This window comes from Papio anubis, chromosome 15, assembly GCF_008728515.1.
Source record: "Papio anubis isolate 15944 chromosome 15, Panubis1.0, whole genome shotgun sequence".
NCBI classification, from domain to species: Eukaryota; Metazoa; Chordata; class Mammalia; order Primates; family Cercopithecidae; genus Papio; species Papio anubis.
In genome coordinates this window covers 14,539,347-14,553,583 of record NC_044990.1, presented here as the reverse complement: position 1 = coordinate 14,553,583, position 14,237 = coordinate 14,539,347, and the positions used below count along the sequence as shown (strand labels likewise).

The 14,237-nt window shown below is 40.0% G+C and overlaps 1 protein-coding gene across 5 annotated transcripts in view; it reads left to right on the top strand.

The window, feature by feature from the left end:
* Positions 1 to 12,872, top strand: part of DCLK1 (doublecortin like kinase 1) — a 353,771-nt gene extending 340,899 nt beyond the window's left edge. For all 5 annotated transcript variants that reach the window (XM_017951175.3, XM_009191765.4, XM_009191764.4 and 2 more), the window contains one exon: positions 7,150 to 12,872. In XM_017951175.3, the coding sequence (XP_017806664.1) occupies positions 7,150 to 7,314 (165 nt within the window). In that variant the 3' untranslated portion in view covers positions 7,315 to 12,872. The remainder of the gene's footprint in view (positions 1 to 7,149) is intronic.
* Positions 12,873 to 14,237: the final 1,365 nt, after the last annotated feature.

Genomic DNA, 14,237 nt, shown 5'->3' with positions numbered 1-14,237 from the left:
TATGAATAATGGATGGACTAAAAGGCAAAATGCACAATAATGTTCTTTTATTAATGAAATGAAGACTATATGTGATGGCTAGCCATAAATTAAGAAAAGCAAAAAAGGAAAAGCAGTCCACATTTGCCTCTGAAAAATGCAGTTACTTAAATCCAATAATTACTGCCATGACAGAAAACATTGCCTCACAATGAAAATGAGTACATCTCTTGTGAATCCTGCAAGTGTTGCAGAACAGAAATATGTTTGGTCCATAGACTGTAAGGCCTATTGTTTGCTAAGAGAAAAACATAACCCATTAAGTAGATTGATGGTGATATTAAGCATATTCATAGAATTTCATAGGTGAAAGTTTCCCTAGGGATCATGCACAATAACCCCCCTTCAGTCTATGGACCTGGAAATTGGGGCTCGGTGTGGTTAGAAAACATGTCCAAGGTCATATAATTAGCTGAGCTAGGACAAAAAGCTAATTCTCCTGACTTCCACCTACTGCTGCTTCCAAGGGGATTAAACTTAAGCTACCAGACAAGACAAGCATTAGAGACGTGGGGTGACTCAGACTGGCAAAATCTAAGCTAATGCTTCAATTCATGTTCTTGATTATTCCTGACCTTCCTCCTCTATGCTATGTTTTTCCTTTAACATTACAGACATACCAGATGGGTAGTTCATATGTCTTTATACGGAGTTTCCAAATTTAATGTCAGAACGAAGGATTTAAACTATCTGAGCACATGTGGAGGATACTGTCATTTCATTGTAACAGAATAGGCCACTGGCCAAATTCAGTAGATGTATCCTTTATGGGAATAAATCTGATAATAGGCAAGCACTGTCTTTTATTTATGTATGCCTGGTGTTATGGCAGGCACCAACATGATGCGGAGGGATTTTCCTAAGATTTTCAGCTACCACGTGTGCAGTCACCTGAGTTGCTGAGGTAGCTGGCATTATTTTACCATTCCTCTGTTTTCACACTTGATCTAGCATCTGCTAAGGGCTTTGTGATAAGCCAGGGCTTACAGTTCATGGTAGAAATATGCAGTGTTTCTTCTGGGTAGGACAGGTTTATATTAGTCCATTTCTCTATACCATTTTATTTAATCAACCATGTGTTCTCTCTTTACCAGCTTCCCCCAGGCCATCATTACTCAGCTCTCACCCAGTACACAGCGTGGCGGTCGCTATCATGCACATATTTGAAGTAACTAGGTTAGAGCTGAATCCTTGGTTACCACTGGTCAACTCCAGAATCTCAACAGAGTTCTTGCATACCTCTAACCTGTGATAATTAGCACCAAAATGTGATAATGCACTCTTCAGAGTCTCTTAGGATCTCTTAAAGAAGTGGTAACTTACTAAGGAAACACTTGGGAATTCTACCGCAAGCCTATTCATGTAGGTTCCCACAAAGCTACAAATTTATATGAACAAAATAACTAATAAAATGATAAATCCATTAGGAACTCTTAAGTGTTCATGGAGCCTCAAGCCTATACCTGAGGACATCCTTAATTTACAAAAATAGGCATTAAGAAGAGACCCTATTTGCTTGATGTCTGGGGATTTTTTTTTGTGACTGATAAAGAGTAAAGCTAGCCACACACACACACACACAAAATCAAGTTGACTCTTGAGGACTCCCCCCTGACCCCACCAACAAAAATAGTACAGCTGCCTTTTAGAAGTGGTTGAAAGGGCTCAGAATCTGAAGTTGTGATGCAGGATTTCAGAGGAACAAATTATGTTTCAAATGCTTTTTTTCTTTTTCAGGGGCGGGGAAGACATTTTCAATTGGATTACATGTTTTATGACAATACTTTGTAAAAATTATATAATAGCCTATAGTGCTATTTCCTTGGTAACTTCATCTGTCCCAAACTGCATATCTGGGCTACCAAATTCATTTGGAAAAGATGAACTGCACCTATTTTAGAGTCAAGTTAATTTTGTGGCCACAAACTTCTAAACATCATACGTTACAGTGTTTAGTATAATAAGAAATTAGACCGCAATAAATGCTTGTTGGATGAGTGAATTCGTAAGAGAATTTTAACTTTATCTGACATAAGAATTTGGTCATATTTGAAACATAAGTTATAGTCTTAAATATTGCCTCTTAATACTTTTAACTTCTTACTCTTTTGTGTTAGAGTTGCTTTGAATTCTATTTTTTGCTATTGTTATTATTCAGAAAGTATACAGTCCCCTAAAATAATGCTATATTAATTAAGAAGTATTTAATACACACTTAATATGTGCACCACAGTCTACTAATCATCTGGAAAATGCAAAGAAGTTTCAAATTCTCCCATAGAATAGTTGGCAAAGTATTTGGGGAATATGCAAAGAAAAAAAATAGAAGGTCAGTGTGCAATTAATTCCCAAAAGTTTGGTCAAAACAATTCTTGCCTAAGGAGTTTAGAAAGAAAAAATATGGTACAGAAGGTAAAATTTGATCAAGTCTTCAAGAATAAATAAATTGGCAGGGCGCAGTGGCTCACACCTGTAATCCCAGCACTTTGGGAGGCCAAGGCAGGTGGATCACCTGAGGTCAGGAGTTTGAGACCAGCCAGGCCAACATGGTGAAACTCCATGTCTACTGAAAATACAAAAATTAGCCGGGTATGGTGGTGGGTGCCTGTAATCCCAGCTACTTGGGAGACTGAGGCAGGAGAATCACTTGAACCCAGGAGGCGGCAGTTGCAGTGAGCCAAGATTGTGCCACTGCACTCCAGCCTGGGCAACAAGAGTGAGACTCCATTTAAAAAAAAAAAAAAAAAGAATAAATAAATTTGAGTGGGCAGAGAGAGGAAGAGAGGTAATTTCATGTTGGCAAGTACCTTGAACCAAGAGGTAGATGTGAGAATGATTAAAGCACATTCAGAGATATATCAGTTTGGACTGTTTTTATGGCAAGTGAAGAAAACCAAAACCAAACTGACTTAAGCAAAAAAGGAAACGTATTCTTTTACATAACCTGAAAGGTTCACAGGTTGAGTCTGACTTCAGTGATGGATGGATCCAGCACTCAGTTAATGCTTGGTTTCTTGACATCTCCAGCCCTGCCCCGCTGTGTTGGCTTTAGTTTTGGACTTCACATGGTACCCAGGATGGGAGAAGCAGCTCCAGGCCTGCCAATCTCTCAAAATTGGGATTCATTATAAATGTGAAGTTCCAGCAAAAGTCTTACCATGTCCTATTGACGGAGTCGGGTGCCCATCTTGGGCCATTCATGGATATTGGGGAATGCAGTAAATTCAGGCTTACTCCTGAGTCACAAGCCCACCCCAACCCTACTCCCAGAGATAGGAGTAGGGTCAACTTCATTGGAATCATGGAATGTGGGAGTGAGGAGGTATCCAAAGGGAAATTAAAGTATAGTTAACCATAGGCAGAGTAAACAGATGCTGTGCTTGAAAATCAAGTGTCCACTAAAGGAAGACAATGACTCTACTTATGCCATAGGATCATTTTCAGTAATAATAGGTACTACACCCTGGAAGTTTTTATTGGAAGCACATTGCAAAGGCTAGGCCAAGGAAAGAAATTGGGCTTTATGAGGAGCTGTAAATAAATTAATTGGACCTTGTAGAAATTGACTTGACAGCGGTGTGCAGAATGGACCAGAAGGTGGGTGCTCCAGAGAGAAGCAGATCACCTCTATTATATTTTCTCATATTTCAAAAGCCACAAAGTTTTGGAAGAAAGAGAACCAGATCGCCTTCATTGTTTCCCATCTTTCAAATGCCACAAAGTTCATAGAGTGTCTACTGTGTGCTGTGAACTGTGGAAAACACAGAGACCATATCCAAGGCTTGACCTTGGTCCTCCAAAGAGTCTACAATGTGGTAGGGAAAACAGTTAATTAGGGTCAATTATGGTGCAGGCAGGATGAACAACAATAACGGTACTAGATTGTAATGGAAATAGAGAAGAAAGAAGTTCCGAAAATACTTTCTCTAAGCAGAGTGGGCGGGGGCCGAGAAGGAAAGACCTGTGGGCAGTGATGCCTTCTGGAACATCTCTGAGAGCAAGTCAGTTGGGAGTGCTCAGTGCTGGTTTGAGAATATTATGAGGACCTGAGGGGTAGAAAACTGCACCTGTGTCATCAGACTCAGGTTTCCTTAGGAGTTTATGAGCGTCAAAATTCAGAATGTGTTCACGGGATTGTCCACATGGTGGATCCTGTCTGCTTCTACAAAGAGAAGTTTCTCTGATCATCAATGTGGAGAAGCCACTGTCTTTTGGCCTTTGATACTACCTGTGGCCGATGTCTTTCCCTAGCTCATGCCGGCTGGGAACAGAGAAGGGATGAGCTTCTGGGAGTGCAGTGACTTTAATTTATCATTTCAATAAACTTCAGAGTAAATGGGAAGACACTGCTTGGGCTTTGCACAGGAGAAGATTGAATTCTGTTCCTAGTTAGCAATGCATATGGGCAAGTCTCTCCACATGCCTAGGCCTCAGCGTCCCTGCCTGTAAAGACAGAGCATTGGACAAAAATGCTTTATAAACCCTCATTCAACTCTAAGAGTCTGCAAATCCAATAGAGACAACCTTGAACCACTTATTTCATGACACATGCCCATGACCATGATACATTTCCAAGAATAAGTGTCATGAGCATCCTGGGGATCCATGCACCTGAAAGCTCAGGAGCCTTTGTGCATGAGGCCTTATCTACAAAGGTGAACATTTAGAAAGCTGCTGACTAGGGAAATCTGTAGGAGTGGCCAGAACTGACTGCTTCAACAGGGACAGGGCAAGGGCTTTCTAGGCAGGACAAGTAAGGAAGAGAATATGATTGTGCTTATAAGGATTTGCAGAAATGAAGGTGAAAATGAGGGTGAGGGGACCATCCAAGCATGGGCTCAACATTAAGTGCCACTGGCTTCTGCATAAACTGAATTACAGTATTTGTGGAGAATGGTGGGAGAATGGTGTATTTCAGTGGCTGCAGCTAAGAGTGTGAAGTATTGAGTGGATAATGGGGAAATGAAGTAAATATCAAGAGGGCACCAGTGAAACTAAAGGAAGGAGGGAAAGTACTGAGTTAAGTTCTAACGTGGGCTTTGTGCACATTGCTTTTCTATAACCTGCAGTTATTTGATTTTAAAACAATATCTTACATCAAGTTGTAAAGAAAAGAACACCTTACATTTCTGGGAGTCTTGGCTGTTTAGAAAGCATTTGCACATCCATTTCTACCTATAGCAACTCTATGAGAGTGGAAAGGTGCTCCTTATTTAAAAGATGAGAAACCTGGGTGAATGGTCAGCAATGGACAGAGTGGGACCCAAAATCCCTGACGCAAAATCCCTGACAGAGTGGGACGCAAAAACCTGATGTGCTTTTCTTCCCCACATCTGACTGCCTCTGTTCACAATTCATTCCAATGCCAATGACTTTTTTCTTTCTCAAAGAGGTAGAAATAGAAAGATTTCTTATGACCAAGAGGTGTTTATATTACTCTTGGATTAACTACAAAATGCTTTTTATGTAAGGCAGACTAAATAGACGTCTGTTTTTTTTACAAACATTCAACTCTACACAAACAGAACATTTCAGTTTGCTTTGAAAGCAAAATACCATGTGTTGTAACTTTACAATGTTTTAAATAAAGTTAGGAATTTGGGTTTATGACACTGAAAATGTCATAAAATCAATAGGTATAAGACTAACAACTATATGAGCGTCCTTAAAAATTCAACAAGTAGAATCAAAGGTAGACGTTTCAACAGACCAGTTACTGAATCATTGTATTAACAATCTAGTGAGACAAGAAGTGAATTATTGAAGTTTATCTTCCTCATTGGTTTGTAACACTGTTCATTCAGTGGGTGGATAGTTTCTAAAGTAGAGCAGTTCAGCCTAACGAAGCCATTTACTGTACTGGTTCTACACACTGCCTCTCTTTATCTCTTTATTACTTCATTTTGGAACTTTGATTGGCCTATTTTAGATCTAAGATTGCCCTAATGCTATACTGCAGTTGTATGAGGGGCTTAGTTTTCGCTTTGTTCTCAGAACCAGGCTGGCTATAAATTTATCTCTGTTCTTTGAAGGAGCTAACAGTAAATTTTCAGGAGGAAAAATGGTGGCGTATATCCCCATAGAGGAAAAGTAATCTCTTAAAAGCAGAATAACCTCCAGGCTACATCCTTTTAAAGAGGGATTTTCAAACAAGAACGCCTTCAACTTTTATATGCGTTCTATATTTTTCTTCAGACCTCATACCTACTCTTCTGCTTTCTGTGTAAGGTTTCTCTGTAATGACCCCATTTTTCCCCCACACCCATTAAATCTGTGATGAAGTCATGCCGTCCCCCATTCTGATGTCATGATAACTTCCAGAGCTACAGGCAGATAGCACATCCGGGGACTCATCAGAGGTCTCCTCAGGAAATTGAGGCATAGAGACTGGGAGTTGGAATACCTACAAAACTGAATCTCAGTTTCATAAATTACCACCTACTACGATGAAAATGAACTTTGTAAAGTGAAATCCGTGGGAAGGTTTCCACTTGGTTTAATTGCATTCAAAGCAGTGTTCAATTTCAGGCATTGGTTTCATTAAAATTAAACCAATCCTTCCCAGAAATTCATCCACACTCCCTCATCAACAGATAATAAGATCATTTAGAGTGAGGAGGTGCTAAAAGAACAGGATGAGCCGTGGCTCCGTTTCCATGTCTGACTGACAACTTCATCACCTTTCATCTGTATTATGCAGCTACCCGAGCTGCATGTTAATTGAAGTTGCCCAAGGAGGGTTTTTACACACAGGACTCAGGCACCCCTTTTCAGAGAAGATGGGGGTGTCCTCTGGCTAGCCTAGGAGCCACCAAGGGTAAATAAATGTGGAGCTAGCAAAAGTCTGGGGAGGGGTGGGGAAGGGTCAAACCCAGTACACCATCCATCCTGCCTGTGCCTGCAGCTGTCATGACCAGGTCCCTTAAAGACCTGGATTTGTGGGGAGCAGAGGGCTCCCCGAGAGTGGTGACTGTCAACAAAAAGTGTGCCATGATGGACAGGTGAACTTGGCCAGTGTATTTTTTCTGACCTCAGAAAGTTCTAGAAAGAGTTTGTTTTACCATTTCCCTCGCCCTAATTGTCCTCTTTCTCATTTTATGCCCCTGCTAGACCACCGCTCTTGATAAGGAGAGGCAGGTTTTCCGACGAAGACGCAACCAGGATGTGAGGAGCCGGTACAAGGCGCAGCCAGCTCCTCCCGAACTCAACTCGGAATCGGAAGACTACTCCCCAAGCTCCTCCGAGACTGTTCGCTCCCCCAACTCGCCCTTTTAATAAGACCCTTTTACTCAAAGTCCTAGCTTAACCCTTTGAGACTCTGAGATTTTTTTTCCCCAAAATTTGTGTAAAACAGTTTCATCTGATCTATCTAGCGCTCAATGCTTGAATGGCAGAACTGAAAGTGTTTTCAGGTATCTTTGTAGCGGTTTCCCTTTACTGAATGAGATGACACGTGGTGATTGTGAAGATGGTAATTTGCTGCTAATAGAGTCCTCAAAGGGTTAAGGCCAATTTGCAATTTTTTTTTTTTTAAACTTAGAAGCAATGAATGTTTTCATCAGTCAAGCTAGGATCTGCAGTATGTAATATAGCACTTGTTAACCCTCTGAGTGCATAGAATTTTATTGAGAATTCTTGTTGGGGAATTTTTCAGGTCTTTGGATGTATACACACATGTTTCTTGATTTTACTGCAGATCAAGGGGTGTTGTTAGATGCTGAAATGTCCAGAAAAGAAGGACATTTAGAATGATATCTTGTTTGTCCTTTTCTGTGGGTTTAGAACATGGCAGGTTTATAACTTCGACACACACACTATTCTTTCTTCTTCACAATCCTATTCAGAAACAGATTTTTTTTTTTTTTCGTTAGAGATATGACTGTCAGTTGCAGTGAGTTCTGCATCCCAAGTGGAGGGAATTGGGTTTGTGGCAAAGAGCTTGACCCCGGAAATAGATGGTGCCCCCCCAAATTGTCTCCACATGAAGATGTACTGATGACGCCCCAGAAATGCTGCTTCCATATCAGCTGCTGCTAGCGCCAGCGCAGACTCTCAGGGAGTCACCATAGCTTGTCTTGTGCTTGGTGAGTGAGGGTCTCTCTACTCAGTGTCAGACATCTACAGGAAAGAAACAACTGGTGGAAAAGAGCAATAAATTGCCCGGTGCTCTGCAGGGCTGGAATTTCAAACAGTAAGAGGGAATAACATCCTGTGCTTTTTCTCACCTGCTTCCACGCACTGTGGTCATCACTGTGCAATCTACATCTAGTATGAAATCCACACATAGGAGAGCTGGGGCACAAGGGGCCTGGAGGCAGGTGCTTTGCAAGATGGCTGAGGAGAAAGCACACTGGGAACACAATCCAGAATGTTCTAATGATAAGTTTTCAGTGAATAAACCACTGGCAAGACAATTCCATGTGCACCTTTAGGTTACCTATATAGTCTCCCAGGAAGATCAGGATGAAAGACCTAGATGATATCCCTGAGGATAAAACCTCCATCTCCTAAAATGATTTTTTTTATACCACTGTCTTTAGCTGTCCAGGAGGTCATAGTGTTTTTTCTGTCTTTGGGCCAAGTCCTGTCTGAGACCTGTATTTTCACTCCTGTCACCAAATCGATCTCCCTAGTGCAGAGTCTCCAGGCCTGAGTTTCTTCTGGAACAGATTCCATTTTAGAATGGGGATTTGCAGGTTCTGTGCATCACCGCAGTGCTCAGAGAGGATTCTCCTGGCGTGTCTTAGAGGCAGGTGCCCAGCTCAAATGTGCTCCCAAGGTTTGCTGGGCTCTGGGATCCATGAGACAACCAGGGAGGGATACCTCATGATGTTTGCATCTGGTGGCTGAACAGTACCTATGTTCTCTGTTTGAATATATTTTAATACCTGAGAGTCTTAAAATTTGTGAACAACGTTTCTATAGTCCTTTATTTTCAAATGCATGTTGATCTTCACTTGCTGCATTTTTACTCTTCAACCCTGAAACTATGGTCTATGTTAATATGGATTTTTAAATCACATGTCATTACTTTTGCAACACCATCTCCAAAATTTTTTCTCCTTTACATTTAGGTTCATCTCTGTGGTCTGTGTTGTCCTGACATGTAAACAGCATATTATTTATTGAGGTTTTTTTTTTCCCCCTTTTGGAGCATCCAGAAGCGATAACACAAAATCACAAAGTAGCATAAATTAGTAAATTAGTTGAGTTGTTTTTTGGGGGGAGGTGGGGGTGGGGGGCAGAGAACACCAGAAAGAGTGTTGGTGTGTAGGTAGATTCCATATTAATGAGGAACACTGAATTAGTTGGAAATTGTTGCTTTCTCTAGAAATATAAAGCAAAGCTCTATTCCAAGGCTACGGAGTAGCTCTACAGCCTGGCCTCAACTCTAAAAGTATGAAGAATGCAATGGGCAGAGACCTACCTGCAGTGGACTGTCATTTTCCTTTCTTTCTCTGAATTACTGCTTTTTCTGTGGGCATTAACTATATTGCTACAGCATCTAGTGTACTGAGCCTGCAGTGCATGGCTCAGGCCTTTTCCCATCAACGTCTAGGGGGACTCTGGACTGTGTGAAGCTAGGGAGTGTTTCTCAGCACACTGCAGAAGGGCAGCTCAGAAGAATGCAAGGCCCATTCAGCATGGGGATCCCAGCACATCACTGTAGAATTTGAGTGATCTATGCTGAATAAAGAGTGGAATGTGACCAGTCAAGTAGAAATCTTGAGTAATCAGATGGAATGCAATCTTTCTAACATTAAGCTACCAAGATCCTGAATGTCAGAGATGTACTCAGAGGGTTAACAGACAAGCACAAGGCATGCTGACTACATTGGTGTATCCAGATTGCTTTGCTTTTAGCCAGTGCTTTCTAATTTTTTTCTCGACATTCTTGGGATAGTTCAAGTTTGAAATAATTAAGTGGTGGTGTTCTTTAAGGAATTTCTATAACCAAATTGATCTTATTTTTGATTTCACTTATCATAGAACAAATATGTATCATTATGGCAGTGTATCTATGTAATTATCAATTTAATCATCACCACAAGTGTTTCCATATTTTTTCCCAAGTATTTAATATAGCTCTCTTATGGTGGTGGCCTGGTGATGGGGACCATCTTTCTTTTACTGACACATGACCAACCATATGGTATTTTCAAGGGAATTTTAAGATTCATCTTTTCAGTTTGATAGTAGACTAGCTAAGGAAGAACTCTTTCATTACTTGCATCGTGTAAATCATCTCTGTAGATATGTGTTCATATTAATGAACACATTTTTTCTCAACATTGTAGCAGAAATCATTTTATTCGTCATGATCAATGAATATGTGATTTGCTCCAGATCATTAGAAGGAAAAGTAAGATTTCAGTCATCAAAAATGTTTTTACCGTAGCCCTCATCTAACTTACACGTGGTGCATATTAAAATAAACAGAGAAAAAAAAATGTGAATAAACTACTGAAAACACTTGGTGTTTTGTGTTCAATGAGACCTTCCTGCAACCTGCTCCCCATGGGTGGCAGTTAACAGGCCCATCAGATATTGTTGAAAGAAAGCAATATATCCATGAATGAAGGCTAAAATTGCAATCCTTTACCCTTTGAGGCATATTTCAGTTGAAAACAAAAAGAAAAGAAAATTTGACTTAGAGGGTCACAGAGCTCCCATATGACCAAGTCTCAAGCACATTAAATCACGGTTGTTTACTGGCCAAGGGCGTCCATTAGACAACTCTATCCCTTGCGCCGAAGCTCAATCGTGCTGAGGGAGAGCTTTCTTAATATTACTCTGTTGCTCCTAGCCCTTCTCTGGGTTAGGCTCTGTCAGCATTTCTATGATAAACTCCAATTCTCAAAGGTTTTTAATTTGACCATAAAAATGTGCCCCAGGCTGAAGTTTGCTATACAGGGCTGTACCAGAGTGAAGGTTTACTTCCTTCTCTTTCCAACTTCTTCCCCATTCTCCGAAGAAAAGAGCAACAAAAAAATCTGGTATCGTCCCTCGTTAATAGTGATTTCAGAATTTTGAAAAGCACCAAAATCCAAGATGGTAGTTTTAATGTAGTTACCCATTCGGATACGTTTTTTAAATTTAACGGGTCACCTGGCGTATATTGTAGATAACATATCTTTTCTATAATTTGTAAGTCAATAATTTTTTTAACTGCTAGATGATATTTTTTGGTTTTTTTGCCCAAGGATTTTAAAAGACTTGAAGTTGGTCAGTTCAAAACTCAGATTTTTCTACATACTGTCTGCCATGCCCATCAGGAGTTTGGGAAAAATATTCTCACACAGACCCTTACTTTGCATGCAGTTTAGAGGGTCAGATATGTGCTTCTTCTGGGGATAGAGATTTCCTTAATTGTCAAATTTCATGGAGCCATTCTAGTCTGTTGGGAAAAATAGTGATTAAAAGCACTTCCAAAATTAACATTTTTGACAATTCAGATATGATAAGAAGCAGAGGAAAATAACACACTTTACTCTTTTCTTGCTTAAAGGCAAACAAATCAGTGAAACTTGAGGACACACTAAACATTTGATAACTGCAAATGTGCTTTAAAAATTGGTTCAATGGTGCTTATACATGAAACAGTAACAAATGGGGTTCCTAGGACTGTCAGAAGGAATCTTTAGTTTGTATGTAATTACATACTAGAGGAGGAGGTGCTTTTAAGCCTGTCTTTTATTTTTAATCATCTCAAATATGCAACCATTCATCCAGTAACATTAAGGGTCGTAAACCGGTGGGAAACAGGAAATTCAATGGAGAGGCTTAAATGCCTCTGGTGAGAGCGGGGGTTTTTGTTTGTTGTTTGTTTATTGCTGGGCTTCAACACTGAGCATCATTTCTGTGATCAAGTTTCTAACTGGCATGTGTTTTGATCATGACATTTACCATATCTTGCCCATACAGACAAATGAGAGATCTAGTTTAATTTTTTTCCCTGAAGAAAGAGCACTCTCTAAAATTAAATCATACCTGTAAATTTCTTCAGTATTTGTTTCTGTTCAATGAAATTGAGGCCCTTGATGTTGCTTTAATGTAAAGGTGTCTATTTTTGTCTGTGATATACTTTATTAATTTAAAGTAAGTAATAGTTCTAAAGTCTTCACTGTTGCTACTAAGAGAAAATAGAATTTTAAAGGTGATGATAAAGATGCTATAATGTCAGTTCATTCCAGTCCAATCAAATGTAGTGAGAAAAAGTCCTTGAATAGTTCTCTAGGGACAATTTCTCACTTGCCATTGACATTAATCTTTGGTGTAGTCTCAGAAAAAAATAAAAAGAAATTGAAACTGGTCCAAGGTTATAGTCATATCCTCGATAACTTTTGAAAAAAATTTTATTAGGAAATTAATACTGGCCTTTTTCATTCTGGCTGAAAGAAAATTATTAAAGGATTAGTTGAGTGTGAAATTAGATAGTATTTTGCTCATACATACTAAAAAGGTGGGTAGGACTTGATGCATTTAAACAAGTTTCTGAAAGGTTTCAATTTGACTCAAGAAAAAATTCGATGTTTCCTTTAAAAATACTGAATTTATCACTTGCTGCATGGATCAGATGACACAGGTTAATCTTTGATTTTCAGAATCCTAATGAAATAACTTTGGAACAATTTGTATCCTTAATTAAAGGTGGAATGAGATCCAATTTTCCCCCTAATCCTTCAGTTTAAGCTAATACATGTAGGTTAATGTGGAATGAAATCATCTGTGATATAGTATGTTCATTTATCAACTGAGCTTTTTTGATGTTGCCTGTTTTTATGTAAAACATGTTCTTAAAGTTAATAAAACAATAGTACTTGGTGTATGAACTACTACATAATACCTTGGCTACAGGGTACACTCCTCAGTTCATTTGCCATGTTGGAGTAAAATTTCATCTTAGTTCAATTCATAATTGACACATTCAGTCCACGAAGGAATAGCCCAGCTGTGTTCTTGGGGGGAATTCTCTCTATGCAAGGCTTTAAAAATTAGTCATGCGGTCAGAGTGTAGCTTTCCCACATGTCCTCCGTAGCACAGTGTGTATTTCATGAGCATAATTCAAAAACAGCTATTCCAAAAATGTCCCTTTTCATATATTACCTTCCTGCCTGGGCCACTGACTTGGATAAATACAAATAAATCAAATACCATTCAGCCCTATTTTATCCTTCAACCTACGTGCACAGGATCTCCAGAGAAGGGCGTTGTTTTATCCACTAACCTGTAATTAGCTGCCATTTTTGTAGCAATTTCCCATTAGGCATTCCATGTGTAATATTGACCTTAGAGAAAATTGCAAAACCTTACAATGGATTTAAGTTCTTTCCTATTGAGCTTGTCAATGTTAGGAGATTGAAAAGTCAGCCAGCAAAAGTGACTGCAGGTTCCCTGGTGTCCTATGAAGGTGCCAGAATATCTCCAAGTGCTTGTAAAATTAGCAGTCACCTTCCCTGCCGTCCACAGGCTGCTGCCGCAGCTGCTGTTCTCCCTTTTGCTGTACTGTCGTGAAGTCACTAGGTCCTTTCTAGACTCTCTGGCAACTGCTGGGAAACAATAGCTAAAGTGATTACTTCCTAAAGACCATTACCTTGTTTTACGAGGCTGGCAGCTCTGCCAAAAACCTGCCATCGAAAACCTGGGCCTGGGTGTGAAAGCCTCAAGCACAAGTCTGGGATTGGAGATGATAAAATTGCCACATATGGGAATTGGGAAAGAAGGACCTTCCACAACTCCTGGCCCTTTGGATGGGTAGTGGGCAAAGTGGCACTCATTATGTACAGGGAAGGCGGTCCTGGAAATGGAAGTAACTGGGTAACAAACACAAAACAGGTATAGGAACATCCTGGAAATGTTCTTATAACATTTCCTAAATGGAAGGAAAGCTGTGCTCCTCCTTAGAAGGTAGCCTGCTCCCCCCCACTACCGTCCCCCCAGCTCCAGGAGGAGCACCAGGGGAAGACGAGAAGCCACACCCAGCCAGCTGGACCGACCAAATCCATGCTGGCCATCAGCACAGTGACAGATGTCCCAGCCAGCTTGCCTGCACTTCCAAATCATTCATTTAAATGTTTCTTGAGCGAGTGCCAACAACATGGAAGGCACTTCATTTGAGCCTAGAAAAGAGAAACTTCGTTCTCCATGTTTATTTTCACTATAGATCAGAAGACTTTAAAGACAGGAAAATATATCT